At 36.0% G+C, this 14464-nt stretch overlaps 1 protein-coding gene across 2 annotated transcripts in view; it reads right to left on the minus strand.

The window, feature by feature from the left end:
• Positions 1-14464, minus strand: part of LOC115922169 (pericentriolar material 1 protein-like) — a 34561-nt gene that overhangs the window by 14863 nt on the left and 5234 nt on the right. Inside the window, exons 5-19 of one of the 2 annotated variants that reach the window (XM_030980463.1) lie at positions 14017-14160; positions 13687-13728; positions 12073-12417; positions 11348-11662; positions 7931-8032; positions 7430-7529; positions 6692-6927; positions 5993-6125; positions 5485-5620; positions 4866-5039; positions 4444-4498; positions 3770-3930; positions 3099-3431; positions 1044-1176; positions 259-334 (exon numbers count right to left, since the gene is read on the minus strand). In XM_030980463.1, the coding sequence (XP_030836323.1) occupies positions 259-334; positions 1044-1176; positions 3099-3431; positions 3770-3930; positions 4444-4498; positions 4866-5039; positions 5485-5620; positions 5993-6125; positions 6692-6927; positions 7430-7529; positions 7931-8032; positions 11348-11662; positions 12073-12417; positions 13687-13728; positions 14017-14160 (2485 nt within the window). The remainder of the gene's footprint in view (positions 1-258; positions 335-1043; positions 1177-3098; positions 3432-3769; positions 3931-4443; positions 4499-4865; positions 5040-5484; positions 5621-5992; positions 6126-6691; positions 6928-7429; positions 7530-7930; positions 8033-11347; positions 11663-12072; positions 12418-13686; positions 13729-14016; positions 14161-14464) is intronic. The other variant, XM_030980464.1, reaches the window with a different exon arrangement.

Genomic DNA, 14464 nt, shown 5'->3' on the forward strand with positions numbered 1-14464 from the left:
CATAATTGCACATAAAGTTTACTAAATATAGGCACTGTTCCATACAACTAAAGGAACAGAGTGGTAAAATGTAGATCTAACTTTTGTTAAAACATCATTGTTCACGGTAAATGACTACATTGCAATACCAATGGTTTCTTTATTACACACTGTGTCAAAGTGAGTCTGATACACTAATAAATGAGAAGTATTAACAATTAAACAATTGGAGCATAAGCAGCTGGATGCAACAATAGGGAATTTATTATGAAAACTTACATTGGACATTAGTTGATGCATCTCTCTTAGTTGGTGGGATGATGTTTACCGATGTCACCCCAGGTTTGGCAGGTTGCTACAGAGAGAGAGAGAGAGAGAGAGAGAGAATATTATCATTAAATCATATTAAAGACTTGCATATAGCATTACTGATACCTCTCTGAAGCTTTATTTCCATACCTGCCAACATTTAAAAATGAGAATTAGGAATTTTTAGCACGGTATGCCTTTGAAAATGAGAAACCTGTACCCTTAACAAGCATTGGCACATGTAACTGACAATACGCGGTAAACCTGTACAAAAAAGCGAATACAAATTAGCCGTTCAATCATGCAGCCCTTCAACGCACACAATAGATGAACTCTAACATCGCAGCACATGATAAAACAAGCTTAATTTGGCTTTAAAAAAAAAAAAAAAAATTAAAAATCAATAACTAAATAAATTTTTTAAAAAATCACAATTTTGAAAAAACAGAATATTCCGGATTTTGGGGTTCTAAACATTATTCTTAAGGGTTTGCAGGTATGTGTTTCCATCGTCTTTCAAATAACGGTTCAATATCTTTTAGAAAACACGCATTGAACCTGCTTAGTTATTTGCATAATAATTTGATGTTAATATCCAGATCTAGACAATAATCGTTTTCGTAGCTCTTACATTCAATACACAAGAGAACAACAAATCCAAATGGAGCACATGCTTCTATATGATTCACAAAAACAAATATTGGGTGAGGAATTCATGAAAGAGTTAATAATCAGACAGTTGAAGAGCAGCATACCTTTCTGACAGGAGGGAGATTCTCATTGAGTTCCTTGAGCTGCTGTTGGACACCCAAGAGTCGATGTCTCTCAGACATTAGATTCTGAAGCTCCCGTCTCTGCTGATTCATCTTAGCCTCATAATAGGCTTCCCTGCAAACCATAACACACAAACAATAGAATCAATGTCATGTTAAACAAACATCTAACACATGGTGTTATAGCAGGTAAAACGTGAGAAAGATTCAGTGCACCTTTCAGCAGCTCAATGCAACAACACCATGTACAACCAAAGATAATGCAAAGCCTTACATCTTATCAAGTAAATCCACTCATAGATGAGTTCACCTCACTGATAAGTAATCTGTACATACTTGAATACATTACCATTTTGATTCAATGATATCAGCAATGCAATGTTCACAGTAAAAATTGCTCCCAAGCCACATGATGTATTAGTGCTTATCAGAACGCATTCCATAACACCGCATGAGTTTAAGTCTTTCAATTTTTCCTTTCCCCGTTTGCTAATGTAATCAATACGTTGACATTCCAAAGGTGTATTGACATTTCAGATTGTCTGGAATATGACTCAAGCGTTGTGTACACAGTATAATATTCATTCAGTGGCTAATACGGACCAAGGCCGGACAACATACCAGTACTTTATTTTGAGAACGGAATAGTTTGACAATAATCAAGGACAGTTGAATTCCACAATGAAACAAGATAAAGGGCAAAAAAAGGAATAGCCAAGGAGAAAAGGGAAATGGAGAAATGGTGAAAAGAAAAGAGAGGGTCTCAATCGAGCCCCCCAAGCCAAAGAAAAAAAGAAGTGAAAGAAAGTGAATGAAAATGTAGAAATGTGAGATTGTTGCCTCCTGTGGGTGGGCCTGGGTTTGGAGCCGTCTGTTGTTCGGTGTGCACTCGGGCCTCTCTTGCAATGGCTTGAGTGCACACTGGACAATGGCCCGGGCATGGGTTCGGTTGCAAGAGGTGACAGCTTTTACATTACTGGAGAGGACATTACTGCAGAGAAGTCACAAGTGGTGCACGTGCATACGGGGCAATTGAGTTACATGTGAGTTAATCATTTGATTATTCTTATAAATGTTACATTTATTTATTGTTATATATGTACATGTATCCTACTTATATGCTTGTTGAACAATTATTGATGTCCGTATGGATATTGGTAGAATTTGAGTGTGTAATGGGTTCTTGCAATGCAATCCTTTTTATAGTATTTGAGTGGTGTATGTGAATGTACACAAAGTGAAATCCTAAACTTGCATTTTTAATTTTAGTTGGTGGTACAATGTTTTATGATTTTACACAGATTAATGGTCTATATAACTGAATTTTATTTATTCATACCTCTGAATTTTGCTGTATGTTAATTGTAATATATGATGTTTTATCTCTCATAGGACCATAAAGACTGTATTGTACAAGGGCGTACGTTTAAGACAAGCCTTTTTTTTTTATATAGTATGGGCGGTGAGTGTTATTGGATTTTATTGTATTGAATGAATCTGTTGTTGCTTTTTTACACTTCAACTGTAATTTAGGTTTTGCTTAAGTGATGTAAGGCATTATATATGCGAAATGAAAAGTTTACTGTCCTTCAGCCGTTATATTAGACATGATATATTATTTAATTTAACCTATTCATTGAAGTCATGAAAATAATAGTGGTGATTATTTAGTTGATACAATATTTTGAAGCTGGTCTATAATAAACTTATTCACTGAACACCTTCTTTGTTGCTGGTACAGATCATGAAGTAATTGGTTATTTGAATATTTTGGTGTTTTTAATTTACATTTGTTTTTACTCTTGTGCTTCTACAGGGGCTGTTTTGTTGCCTTCAGAATAAAATAACCTTCCATCAACTGCAAAGCGTCTAAGAGTGATCTTATTGGCCTTTCTTTCAAAAAGAATGTGAAGAGGGCGAACGAAAGAGAGAAATAGGAAAAAAGAGAATGTGAGAGGATAAGGCAAACCAATGAAATGTATATAATCGGGAAATAATCCCTTTTAAAATATTCCAGTTTGAAATAGGTTGCCTTACCTTGTTTCCCTGACAAACTCTTCAGGAATCTGTTCATCTCTATTTGGCATCCTGTGGTCGCCTGTAGCACCTGCCATAGGAAGTTCACTCCCACTCTCCTCCACCGTTTCATCCCCCTCTTCCGTTTCGTCCTCCTCGTCCTCGTCGTCTTCCTCATCTTCATCGTCGTCTTCATTGTTTGATTCTGAGTAGTCTGCAGTAAGGCCAGCTGTAAGGCCTGCAGCCAGCTCAGCCAGGTCATCGGGCAAGGCTGAAGCCACTTCAGGGGTCTGTTGTACCATGGCCACAAGTGACTGGAGTTGGCGTAACTTATGCTTTGCCTCTTGAAGTTTCCTTCAGGTAGAGGGAGGAAATAGCAAAGCATGATTTTATTGCATTGCACATCACAGACAAGGAAGTTAAAACAATTACAAAGATAGATGAGATCAACAAAAAGGAACAACGCGAGACATTTACACGTTGTGATACATATCTAAAACCTGAAAAGTCAGAAATTATTACATATCAACTGCTGAAACCCAGAAGAATGTTTACTTAGACCATTTTACAAAGAGTTGGTGTCCTCTAGATCAGAAGGCAATTTTTAATTATCAAAGCAGGATGAATGGTTTCCATTCGCTCAAAGTAAGGATACCTTATATAAGAATTACATCACAGACTAGTGATCCTACCTGACTTTCTCTTTGATTTCTGGATCATCACCCCATGCAGCTAGTATGGAGCTGTGGTTACTCTCCGTCTCTGTCTCCGTCTCAGTCTCGGTCTCCGTCACTGTAGTGGTGGTCTGACCTGAACCAACCTGTACATAGGCACTATCTCCACCATATGACATCTGCAAAGTTAACAAGGAATTTGGGTTATATAAGCTATTCTCATTCAACATTTTCTACATATATATATATATATATATATCCTTTAAAAAAGAAACTCAATACAAGGTATTACATATCTACCATCTGTTGAGAGCCAGCAAGATGTTAACTCTCTATAAAAGCTTATAAATAAATGATCTCCTGGCTCCCAACAGAAAATATAGTCATCCTTTCAACGCAATAGAAAGAATGATTAATACAACAGAAATACAAAAAAATCAATACAGTCAATCAACTTTCTGACGATATAGTACACTGGCATACTCCATAAGTCACAAGCACATTAATCATTGTGATTGACAAGAAACTACACCTTCAATGAATGAAATGAATGGTTGTGACCACCAAGGCCTCCAAAGACTACCCTCACATTGAACACAATGAAGTAATATTCATCAATTCAATGCGAGACTAATGCTCGTGATTAATCAGCTAAGGTAACAGATGGTATCTTCACGCATGAGAGAACTTACATGATTTGGCCTCATCTGGACAGGTCTTCCTACAGGTTCACCTCTCTCTAATCTCCTGTAAATGACAAGAAAAAGAGAATACGGTTAGTATCTTTATTGTTATATTGTAAAGTGTGGAACAGACAGGCCAGCTAGCAAGAGAGCATTACCAATAATCATAATCATCAAACAAACTCTCTATGTACTCAAGTATGTACCATTTAAGGGGACAACAACATCTCAGGCAAAAATACAAACAAACAAAATACACAGGTCCTTCCCCGGGAGTAAAACATAGATGAAAGAGGGGAAAAAACATGGTCAAAAGATGAATATTTTTAAAGTAATGAGGAACGGATAAACAAATAGAATTAAGGAGTGAGAGAGAGAGAGAGAGAGAGAGAAAGGGTTGTCACATCCATACAATTTTTCTCTGTGCATACCTTAGATTGCTCATAAGAACAGGATCCTCATAATTGGCCCCTAGTCCCAACTGCTGCATTTGCTGTTTGCGTTGCGAATCTTCATCCTGGTCACCTAATACCTGACTTGTATCCTGGTATTGCTGTACTAGATCACGGAGCTCTGTAAGCCTCTCCCTTACATCGTGCAATTTTCTGAAAGGAAAACATATTCATGTTTAGTCTGACTATTTCTACTAAGTTCCATGTGGCCATTCATGGAACAAAACTGTCATCTAATGTAACTTCACATAAAATGTAAAATATAATTAACATTATTTCTTATCCAGTTACTATTAACACCATCTCATATTTTCTAAGTGAGCATGTTCAAACCGAAATTACTACTGTATCATATAATTTTAATTAAATTTAAAACTATGGCATGAATAATAAAAGAACAATATTAGCTCACTTTAATTACAAAATTAAAACAAAAAATTAATAAATACATAAACAAACAAAAAATAATAAAAGATTAATGACAAAAATAAGTAAAAATAAAACATCATTGTCTCCTCACGACAACAGAAAACTATGATGGGCCCTGTCTGAATGGGTGAGATAAAAACAACACATTATTCAGTATTCTTTTTGTTACCTGATGCTTTCTGTTCCATTGGTAAGAGTGGCTTCATTTTCATCCAATGACTCGTTAGGTTCTTCACACGGCACCATCAAACCGCTGTATTCATTGGCATTTGAAGTGGTAGATGCTACGCTTGATGTATCACCGACTGTATTTATAGAACATTTGAATTCATATTACAATTTAATTCATGAGAAGTAAATTCCTGTACTGCAATTCATTAGGTCCGGTAAAATGGCAAAACAATATGGTAGAACAAAAATCAAATGATAGCTGATACTAATTTCGACCCTATTTGACGTTGGGTCTTTATCAATACCTCACATTGTCCATTTCAAGGGAAATCTACTACATGTATATAATTTACATCTTCATAAGCAGATTACTGATCTTACTAATGGTTTAGAATCATTCGCTATTGAAATTAATCCTCATCCTTTGCAAATGAAGACATGCATTCAAAAGTACAAAGATTAAACGCCATGACAAATAATAACAAGTTGAGTGAGCAATGACATACCCATATTAGCCATATCAGGATGAAGAGCATGGAGCTGTATAAGAAGATCATCCATCTGTCTCTTCTTCTGCTGTAAAGCTTCTAGTTTATCTCTCAATTCTGCATGCTCTGATGATACCAATGGTGGACTAACCTAGAAACGCAACAATACAATGATCTTGATGAATATGTTACAAATCTCTAATTAAACCTGAATCGGTACAAGCTTTATGCAGAAAAGCTTAAAAATGATAATGACAATACTATAACGTTCTTGTATAGCACATATCACATCATAATATAACATCTCTATGCGCTTCCAAAAAAAAAAAATATTATTACCCCACCTTCAGCTCCTGCAACCATAGTGTACCTTATGGTTCACAGTCCAGAGACATATCCACTAGACTACAAGATTTATCCATTGAATACTGAACCATAACTTGGGGTCGAGTCCACGAAAAATGCAAGTTATACCTCAAACAAAAATTCCAATTGATAATGATAAAGGGGGTCACGACACATAATTGAGAATACCATATTTATAACCTATTGCATACAAAGATGAATGAAAAAATTCCTGATTTCTATTACCCAACTACATATATCTATAAAGTTGCATCACAGCTTTCAATAAGGGGTTCCTTTTCTCACGAATGAATCATCTGGTCCTATTCCTCTGCAGAACAATGAAAGAACAAAGTCCACTATCAGTCTTACCTCCTCCTCTGCCTGTTCCATCCAGTCGAGAGCCCTAGCCTGCTGGATCTCTCCTGATCTTGTATCACTCTGTTCAGCTAGCATACGCATCAGAGTTCTACGTCTCTCCTGAAGGTCTTCGGCCGTCAGAGGAACACCTGTTGCAAACCGACCAGCTGTTGTCATTAGCGGCTCGGTGTCCTCAGTGACAGAGGTGCCGGCAGTCGTTGTAGTTGCCTGAGTACTAGTGACAGAACCTGCAGGATCAAAATGAATTCCATTAATATATTGAGTAACCATTCACTAGCAGTTTTATTTACAATATATAAATTAGCAGGATGCTGGACTAGGAGTTCTGCTTCACATTCTCTTAACTCGATTCAATCTCTCATAATTTTCTTTTTTCCAGATAATTGAAAGGTCAAAGTATGATTGCAATATTATGACAGGATTAGCAGTATCTGTCTACTAATATAATACACTTTTATAAAAAAGTAAAACACAATATTTGACCTTAATCATCTAATACTAAAAATCAGAGTCATCTTTGTTTTCGTTTTTAAAAAAATTTAATTCATAAATATCACTTTATCAAACTTGTACAACAAAAGAGACATAATAGCCCAGGACAAATCTAAATAATTGGTAGATGTAGGGCATAACAAAATGAATGTCACTTTGTTGTCTTAATTGATACTGATTAATGTTCAACTGACCAGATATTTAAGATGATACAGAACTTGTTTGCTTATGTTTTACCTGTTTCTTCTGCTCTTTCCTGCTCTGAGTTTGTCAATCTGCTCTCAATCTGAGTTTGTAAGGTCATCAATGCTGTTTGTCTGTTCTGAAGTGTTCTCAGCTAATAAAAACATAACAAATTTCAAAGTGATGATTTATGTTGCAGTAGTCTACATCAAGTTTACATTTCATCACACAATACACATTTTTCATTCATATGCATTTACGTCATATTTAATCATTTTTCACAAATGAAACATGTCACACATGATGGTATAGACATTTGCATCTATATCTCATCCTGCAACTGGAAGGATAAAAGCTACATATCATTAAACTGTTTTCCACTACTACTCCTCAGCTAAACAGTATGTTCTATTCTAGTATGTGTAGTTTACAAATATATTTTGCAAGACAGATGTGATGAAACACTGCTATATTATCAGTTCATGATTTCTGGTTAACATTTACATTTTGAGGACTATGAATAAAATATGTATTAAATTAATTTGTCAATCATACCTCTTCCTGCTGTTTAAGCATCTTCCGTAATAGATCATGTTGCTTCCTTAATCCTTCGAGGGTCTCTATCTGCTCAGAGACATTTTGCTTTGTCTGTTGGCCCTGCATGCAGAATATAGAAGAAACTATTAAACACTAAGAAGAATGAAGTATTGTGACAGGAAAATGACAATAGTTTATTCAGCATACCTATAATTCAAACTGTAATAATGGAATATGGAACTATTAAACACTAAGAAGTATCAAGTATCATGACACGAAAATGACAAAAGTGTATTCTACATACCTATAAATCAACCCCTGAGTGAGTTTAGTTAACAATCAATTTCTTCTTCATAATACTTGACATGTACACTCCTCTAATGAATGTCACCTCCAAACCATGCATGTATATTCCATTCATTAGAATTCAATCACACTGTATCTCGATCCACACTCATGAAGCATATGGATCTAATCAAAATATCATATCAATTATGATTCACAATGAGTCCTTCTACTATTATTATTACTATACTACATGACACACACTGAATGATGGCCATACAAATGGTACCATTAAAAACGCATAACAAAGCATGCATTGTATTATGCTTGACTGATTCTACCGGAATACAGCTACCTACAACAGATGGAATACAGTCATGTTCATTCATGCATGAAACCTCAAAATATCCCAATGGCAATGGTGTGGAACCTTCGCATAAATAGTAACACCTGTGTTTGAATAGTAACACCTTCAATCAAAAAGCAGCTACTGCAGAATAGCTGGAAGTATTTATTAAAAACTCAGACACAACACTTGATTCTATATTCAGATTCCAGTGTTGTGTCTGCATTATAAATGGAATATAATGGATTCTGAATATAGAATCTAAAAGATGGCTGTTTATGCTGCCTATGTGCAGCCAGAGACTGAGCAAAACACAATTTTTTTCAATGGAAATGTTATCAGTGATGGAGTGACAAATGAATGAAGTATCTGAAGTTTGATTTCTATCCAATACAATCATTAAAATAAATTCTACCCAAAGATATTTCACTAAATAAGTCTTAAACAGGAATGATGACATTTCTTTCTTTAAATGATTGAACTTTCAGATGTGATACATATAAATGAAAGCATGACAAAATATGCAATAGCAATGTAGAACTGAACTCATGATTATCCATCGACAAACCATTCTGTACAGAAGAATTTGCATTAAATTTTGTTTTGTTAGAATGTCAATTTTTTTTTTTACCCAAAGATCTACATGTCTGAATGCACTGAATGTATTGATATGGTTACCATAGACACATTCCACTTTTATAAATTGAATATACTTATCAATGGTTGGACAGGATTTCCTGAACTAATTGGCTCAAAAGATTAATGGGAATTTTAGCTTAAAGGTACAGAAAACTAATTTATGTGTGCATGTATAAGAACAGAATGGAGCTGAAAATGTGTTTTTGGCAGCAATGGTAATTGTGTGTATGTTGGTCATGAAGTGAAAAATATGCATATTCACCATTTTAATACTATATATTGTGAGTCAAAAAAAAGTTTACACCTAGAAAATTGCTAATGATTTTATAAATCATCTATGAACAGTAAATTATTATACATCTTATGAAAGAGTGTTTTATCCCGAATCATTTTTGTATGGTATGTGTTTACGCTTGGATGAACAGGAGGCATTTTTTGCGAGAGTGCAAAAATCGACTTGCGCCAAAGTTGACTATGTGATGTTTGAATAAAACAATTGGGATTTGGGTATAAATTCGGTCACTGCAGATCCAAATAACATCCCTAACAAATTAATCATGCCACACATATCAAATATCAACAAACATTTGTGCGCGTGTGTGTGTGTATGTGTGACTTTGTTTCTGCAAAAAGCATATGCAATGCATCTCATTTCGATATTCAATTCATTCTCTCACTTTAATCCCAACATATCACATACTGTAGGCATCACTTTGGCGTAGGTCGATTTTTGCACTCTCGCAATTAGTGCCTCTTGTTCATCCAAGCGTGAACACATACCACACAAGAATGATACCAAATGATTTGGGATAAAACGCTCTTTCATACGATGTATAATAATTTACTGTTCATACTTTATTTTTTGAATAATTAGCAATTTTCTAGGTGTAAACTTTTTTTTGACTCACACGGTATGTTAAAACACTTCATTCATCCTCTAATATAACTATGTTTAAACACACTGTTTTATTACTTTATTAAGAAAAGAAATTGTTAGCAAGACTGTCATCATTCATGCTGATACATATTATATTGTCTATGGTCACTCATGTAAACAGACAGCCGTTAACTTTAAAACGTATTTCAATACAAGCAAGACAAATCTGGGTCAAGTTGCATGCTATAGTGGTCCATTATTCACACATATAGGGACTAATCACAGACAAGAATACCTGAACTACCAGAACAAGTTTTCAGAAACAATGGCACACTGCAAGCATTGTAAATATGGGACAGGAATATCAAACAAATATAATTCTATCACTGTCCAAGCATTTTTTGTTTAAAAAAAAAATCAATTTCATCATCTATTTTCAGCAATGTGCTACTTTCTTTTCCATATCAGTGATAATGTGCAAGCAATTGGGTGAATTGACTGTTAGTGAAATAGTGAATCTACCCTGGGACCGAAACCAGGGATAAGGTGCTTTCCAGAATGCCATGTAATACTCCAAACAGAATGAAGAAGAGAAATGATCTAGTGATCTGCATCTAGAGTTGCCATTGTTTGTTGAAAATTGTTGAAATGACAGATCAGCAAAAAAACAAACAGACGAATAGACAGAAGGAAGCTACAAGAACAGGTAGTAAACTACGAGCATGCCAACATGTGAAGAATGAATTATATCATGTTTTACTTTCTTGAAAGTATCTTAATATTCGTGCTTCGCCCAAAAGTATTTTAAGATTCCCAACCACCAATTCCAAATTTGTAAAACCATACACACATGTGAAGTATAAATCAAGTGATGTTTTCTTTTCTTGAAAGTATCTCATTATTTGTGCTTCTCCCAAAAGTATCCAAAGATTCTCGACCACCAATTCTAACTTTGTAAAACCACACACACTTCTAAAACCTGTTTCTCAAAAATCCTGGATCAACGATCAAGAAACTCATATGCTTCATTGAATAATGGCTTTGATAATGGACAATTCTGTTTTCCTTTCTTGCATGATCTCATTGTTCAAGTGAAACATAGACAGCGCGTGAAATCTTTGTTAGATGTTTCATGAATACTCAGTTAGGCAGTGTAAAATACAAAATACAATATATATTTGTACTGTAGCCTCATGAGATGACATCAGAGTTCCAACAATGGACTTATATCATGAGAAAGCACCGTTAATCCCTGGAGGCCGGCCCCAAAGGTACATGTGATGCGTACCTCCTGAAAGCTGTATGAAGAATTGGAAGACATTTGAGAAGATGTGCTCTCATCCTGTCCTTCATTCCTAGATAGGGTAATCCTTTCCATGGCAGCGCTCAGGTTTTCTTCACCCCCATCCTGGTACTTCTGTAGCATGGAGCTGTACTGTTCATGAAGCTCTTGGGTGTCCAAGCCAAAGGAACCACTGGCGTAGCTACTGACTGACCGAATGTCATCCAGCTCGGAATCGCTGATATCGTTGTCGCTTGCGCATGAGTGATTGCCAAGGTGGCTTTCAATTTTGGGACGGGTGCGAGCTGTGAAAGTACCCTCCTAAAAATACAATGCATGTTATTATTTATCAGCTTGGGAATTTACCACACCAGCAAGCTCTTGAATGAACTCAAGCATCATGCGAGGCTATGGAATGGAAGTAAGGCATACTGGATAGTTGGAAGGAGGAACTAAATCTGTTCATGTCAAACTTACTGAAGCCAGTATGTCATCAAGAATCATTCATGAAAATTGACCTATGATTTGACAGGCAATTTGAAAGGCATTTATGAAACTATTGGGCTTAGCTTGAAAAGTTTGACATTAACAAGATTTATTTCCTGCAGGATTGCTTAATCATTCTAATGCCAGCAACTGAAAATAAGCATATGTAACTTTGCATTAAGAAGTTTACATGAGCAACTTTGATTGTTACAGATACATCAAAATATATAATATTTGGCACTCACGGTAGTAGCCTCTGAAATATCTGAACGTGCATCTAGGTTGATTGATGCTGATTCTGCTACAGATGTTGCAAAGGATTCTCCAGAGTTCTGACTGCTCCTGCCTTCAACAGCTGCATCCAAGCCATTGAGATCATTACTTGTGACCGATGACTCCATCCCAGAGATAGAGCCAGCTAAGCTGAGCTCCTCAGCCAGCATACGCTCCAGCAGAGCCAAGTAACCTCTTTCTTGCTCCTGGAGGTGTTCCTGGAGCCGGCTTAGTTTGCCCACCTGGTCGTCCTTCTCTGGACTCTCTATAGAGTTCTGTAGGGTAGACATCATGGCATTGGCCTGTTTCACATAATCCTGAAAAATTGAAGACACGAGTCGATGAAACACATGATAGTGGGCAAATGTAGCACAAAATATGTCAGCTTGAAAAACAAGTAACCTGGATACAAAACAACTATAATTTGTTTATTACTATACAATGCTCTCTCCCCCTCCCCCCCCCCCCCCCCCCGATAAAAGGGTTCCTATTTAAGGATTGTTGAACTTGAAAATCTAATCTTGAAAACTCTACGTTTGATTATCATTTGCAGAGCTGCCAACCTGTCACATTAAAAAAACATATTATTCAGCTTGAAAAACCATATTTTTAGGTGAAAAACCATATTTTGCCTGTTTTAACGGTTTTTGTTATTTTCCCTATAAAATGCTACTGCAATCATGTTTCTTTGAATAAAAACGCTTTCAATCATTGAGAGCTGCCGACCTGTCAGTTTTAAAAATTAAAAAAATTTAAAAAAAAAAAAATCATTAAAAAAATGATTAAAAAAAAGATATTTAGCTATTTTATCAGAAAAGTCCATTATTTAAAACTAAAAGAATCATTGTGTGTTGCGGCGCAAGGCAAGTCTAGAGTTGCAATCAACTTTGTACATAAAGTCAATGCATCAGCAGGTCCGTGTTTATTTTTCATTTGGCTTTTTGAAGATACCATCACATTCGAAGGGCTTGCGATAGGCAAAAAAAACTGGTAAACAAAATCGCTGATTTCTTGATTTTTAGCGCTTTTTTGGTGAAGCTGTTTCTTAAAACTGGGCTAAGCCCCCGTGAGCTTTAGAAATATGGCTCCGATTCCGCATTTTTGACAGCAAAATTTGGCTTTTGGGATGGATTTTTGGTAGTAAGATCGTGACTTTTTTGTACTGACACTGTGTGTGTATTGCAGTGCACTGATGATATATGTCATTAGCGTGTGTATGGATGGCCTGGGGAAATGCGCTCGTCTTTGAGTGGTGTACATCCCCTGTATTGTGTGCAATGTACATGCGTGCGCGCTGCAGGAATCGCCGACACAAAGCAATAGCAAAACTATGCATACGCTGGATCTCACAGCCAGCCGCTAGCCACGTTCGCACAGCCATACACGAAACTTTCAAAAAACGTATTTTGGCACAGCAAAACGTACAGACGTATTTTCCCCCCAAAAAACGTATTAATACGTTAAAAACGTACTACTTGGCAGCTCTGCATTTGAAAAATGAAAGGATTAAAACATGACAGTTTTGAGGAGTTATGTGAGCAACGATACATAAATTGCTTGCATTACATCAATAAATAAACACTTACCCTTATTTGCATGAGTCTGGCTACAATCTTGTTTCGATCAGGCTGAAAGAAAAAGAGGTGAATTCTTTTATGTTTGCATTTCAAAAGAAGTATTCATAAGATGAAATAATGCAGCTGATAAGACAAATTCTCATGAACTTAGAATCTAAAAAGTTGATGATTATTATTTCCTATTAAATGAACCTGTTTGATGAACTGGCAGTTATGAAGAAGAGAGGCAACTTAGACTGTTATCATGCTTATTTCTCTCCACCTTACTCATACTCCCAGTCCAGTCTTTGTATATGTAAAACCGCTCATGTAGGGAGGGAATATGTTGTGGTAATTTACCTTCTCATTGACGAAGATAGTATCCAGTAAAGAGGGAGGTCTTCTGGTGCCACTTTCGATGGATGCTACATCATCACCTAGTCTCATGTTGTTCACTCTATTAGCAATGCTAACTGAACCCAAAGCTTGGCTGTCTGTGCTTTGCTGTGAACAAGCAAAACAGGAGAGAAAATGTATGACCTCTCATGAAAATGTCATCTTTAGGTGCAATAAAAATTGCTCAATCTAAAAATAGACATAGGATTATCGGAGTGTCACTACGATGATAATCAAGACAAGAGGTGCCATCATAAGTAGTCCTTTTTTCATGATACATTGACTGTATGGCTCATTAGGGTCATAAAAAGAAGAACCGAGTTATTTCTCAAGAATGGATAAGAGAATAACCACACATGAATTTTGTTTTGAAGAGGAGCATTGGGCAACTGTTACTGTATATCATCATTTC

The sequence above is a fragment of the Strongylocentrotus purpuratus genome, unplaced genomic scaffold (genome assembly GCF_000002235.5).
Source record: "Strongylocentrotus purpuratus isolate Spur 01 unplaced genomic scaffold, Spur_5.0 spur5_scaffold_11, whole genome shotgun sequence".
Lineage (NCBI taxonomy): Eukaryota > Metazoa > Echinodermata > Echinoidea > Camarodonta > Strongylocentrotidae > Strongylocentrotus > Strongylocentrotus purpuratus.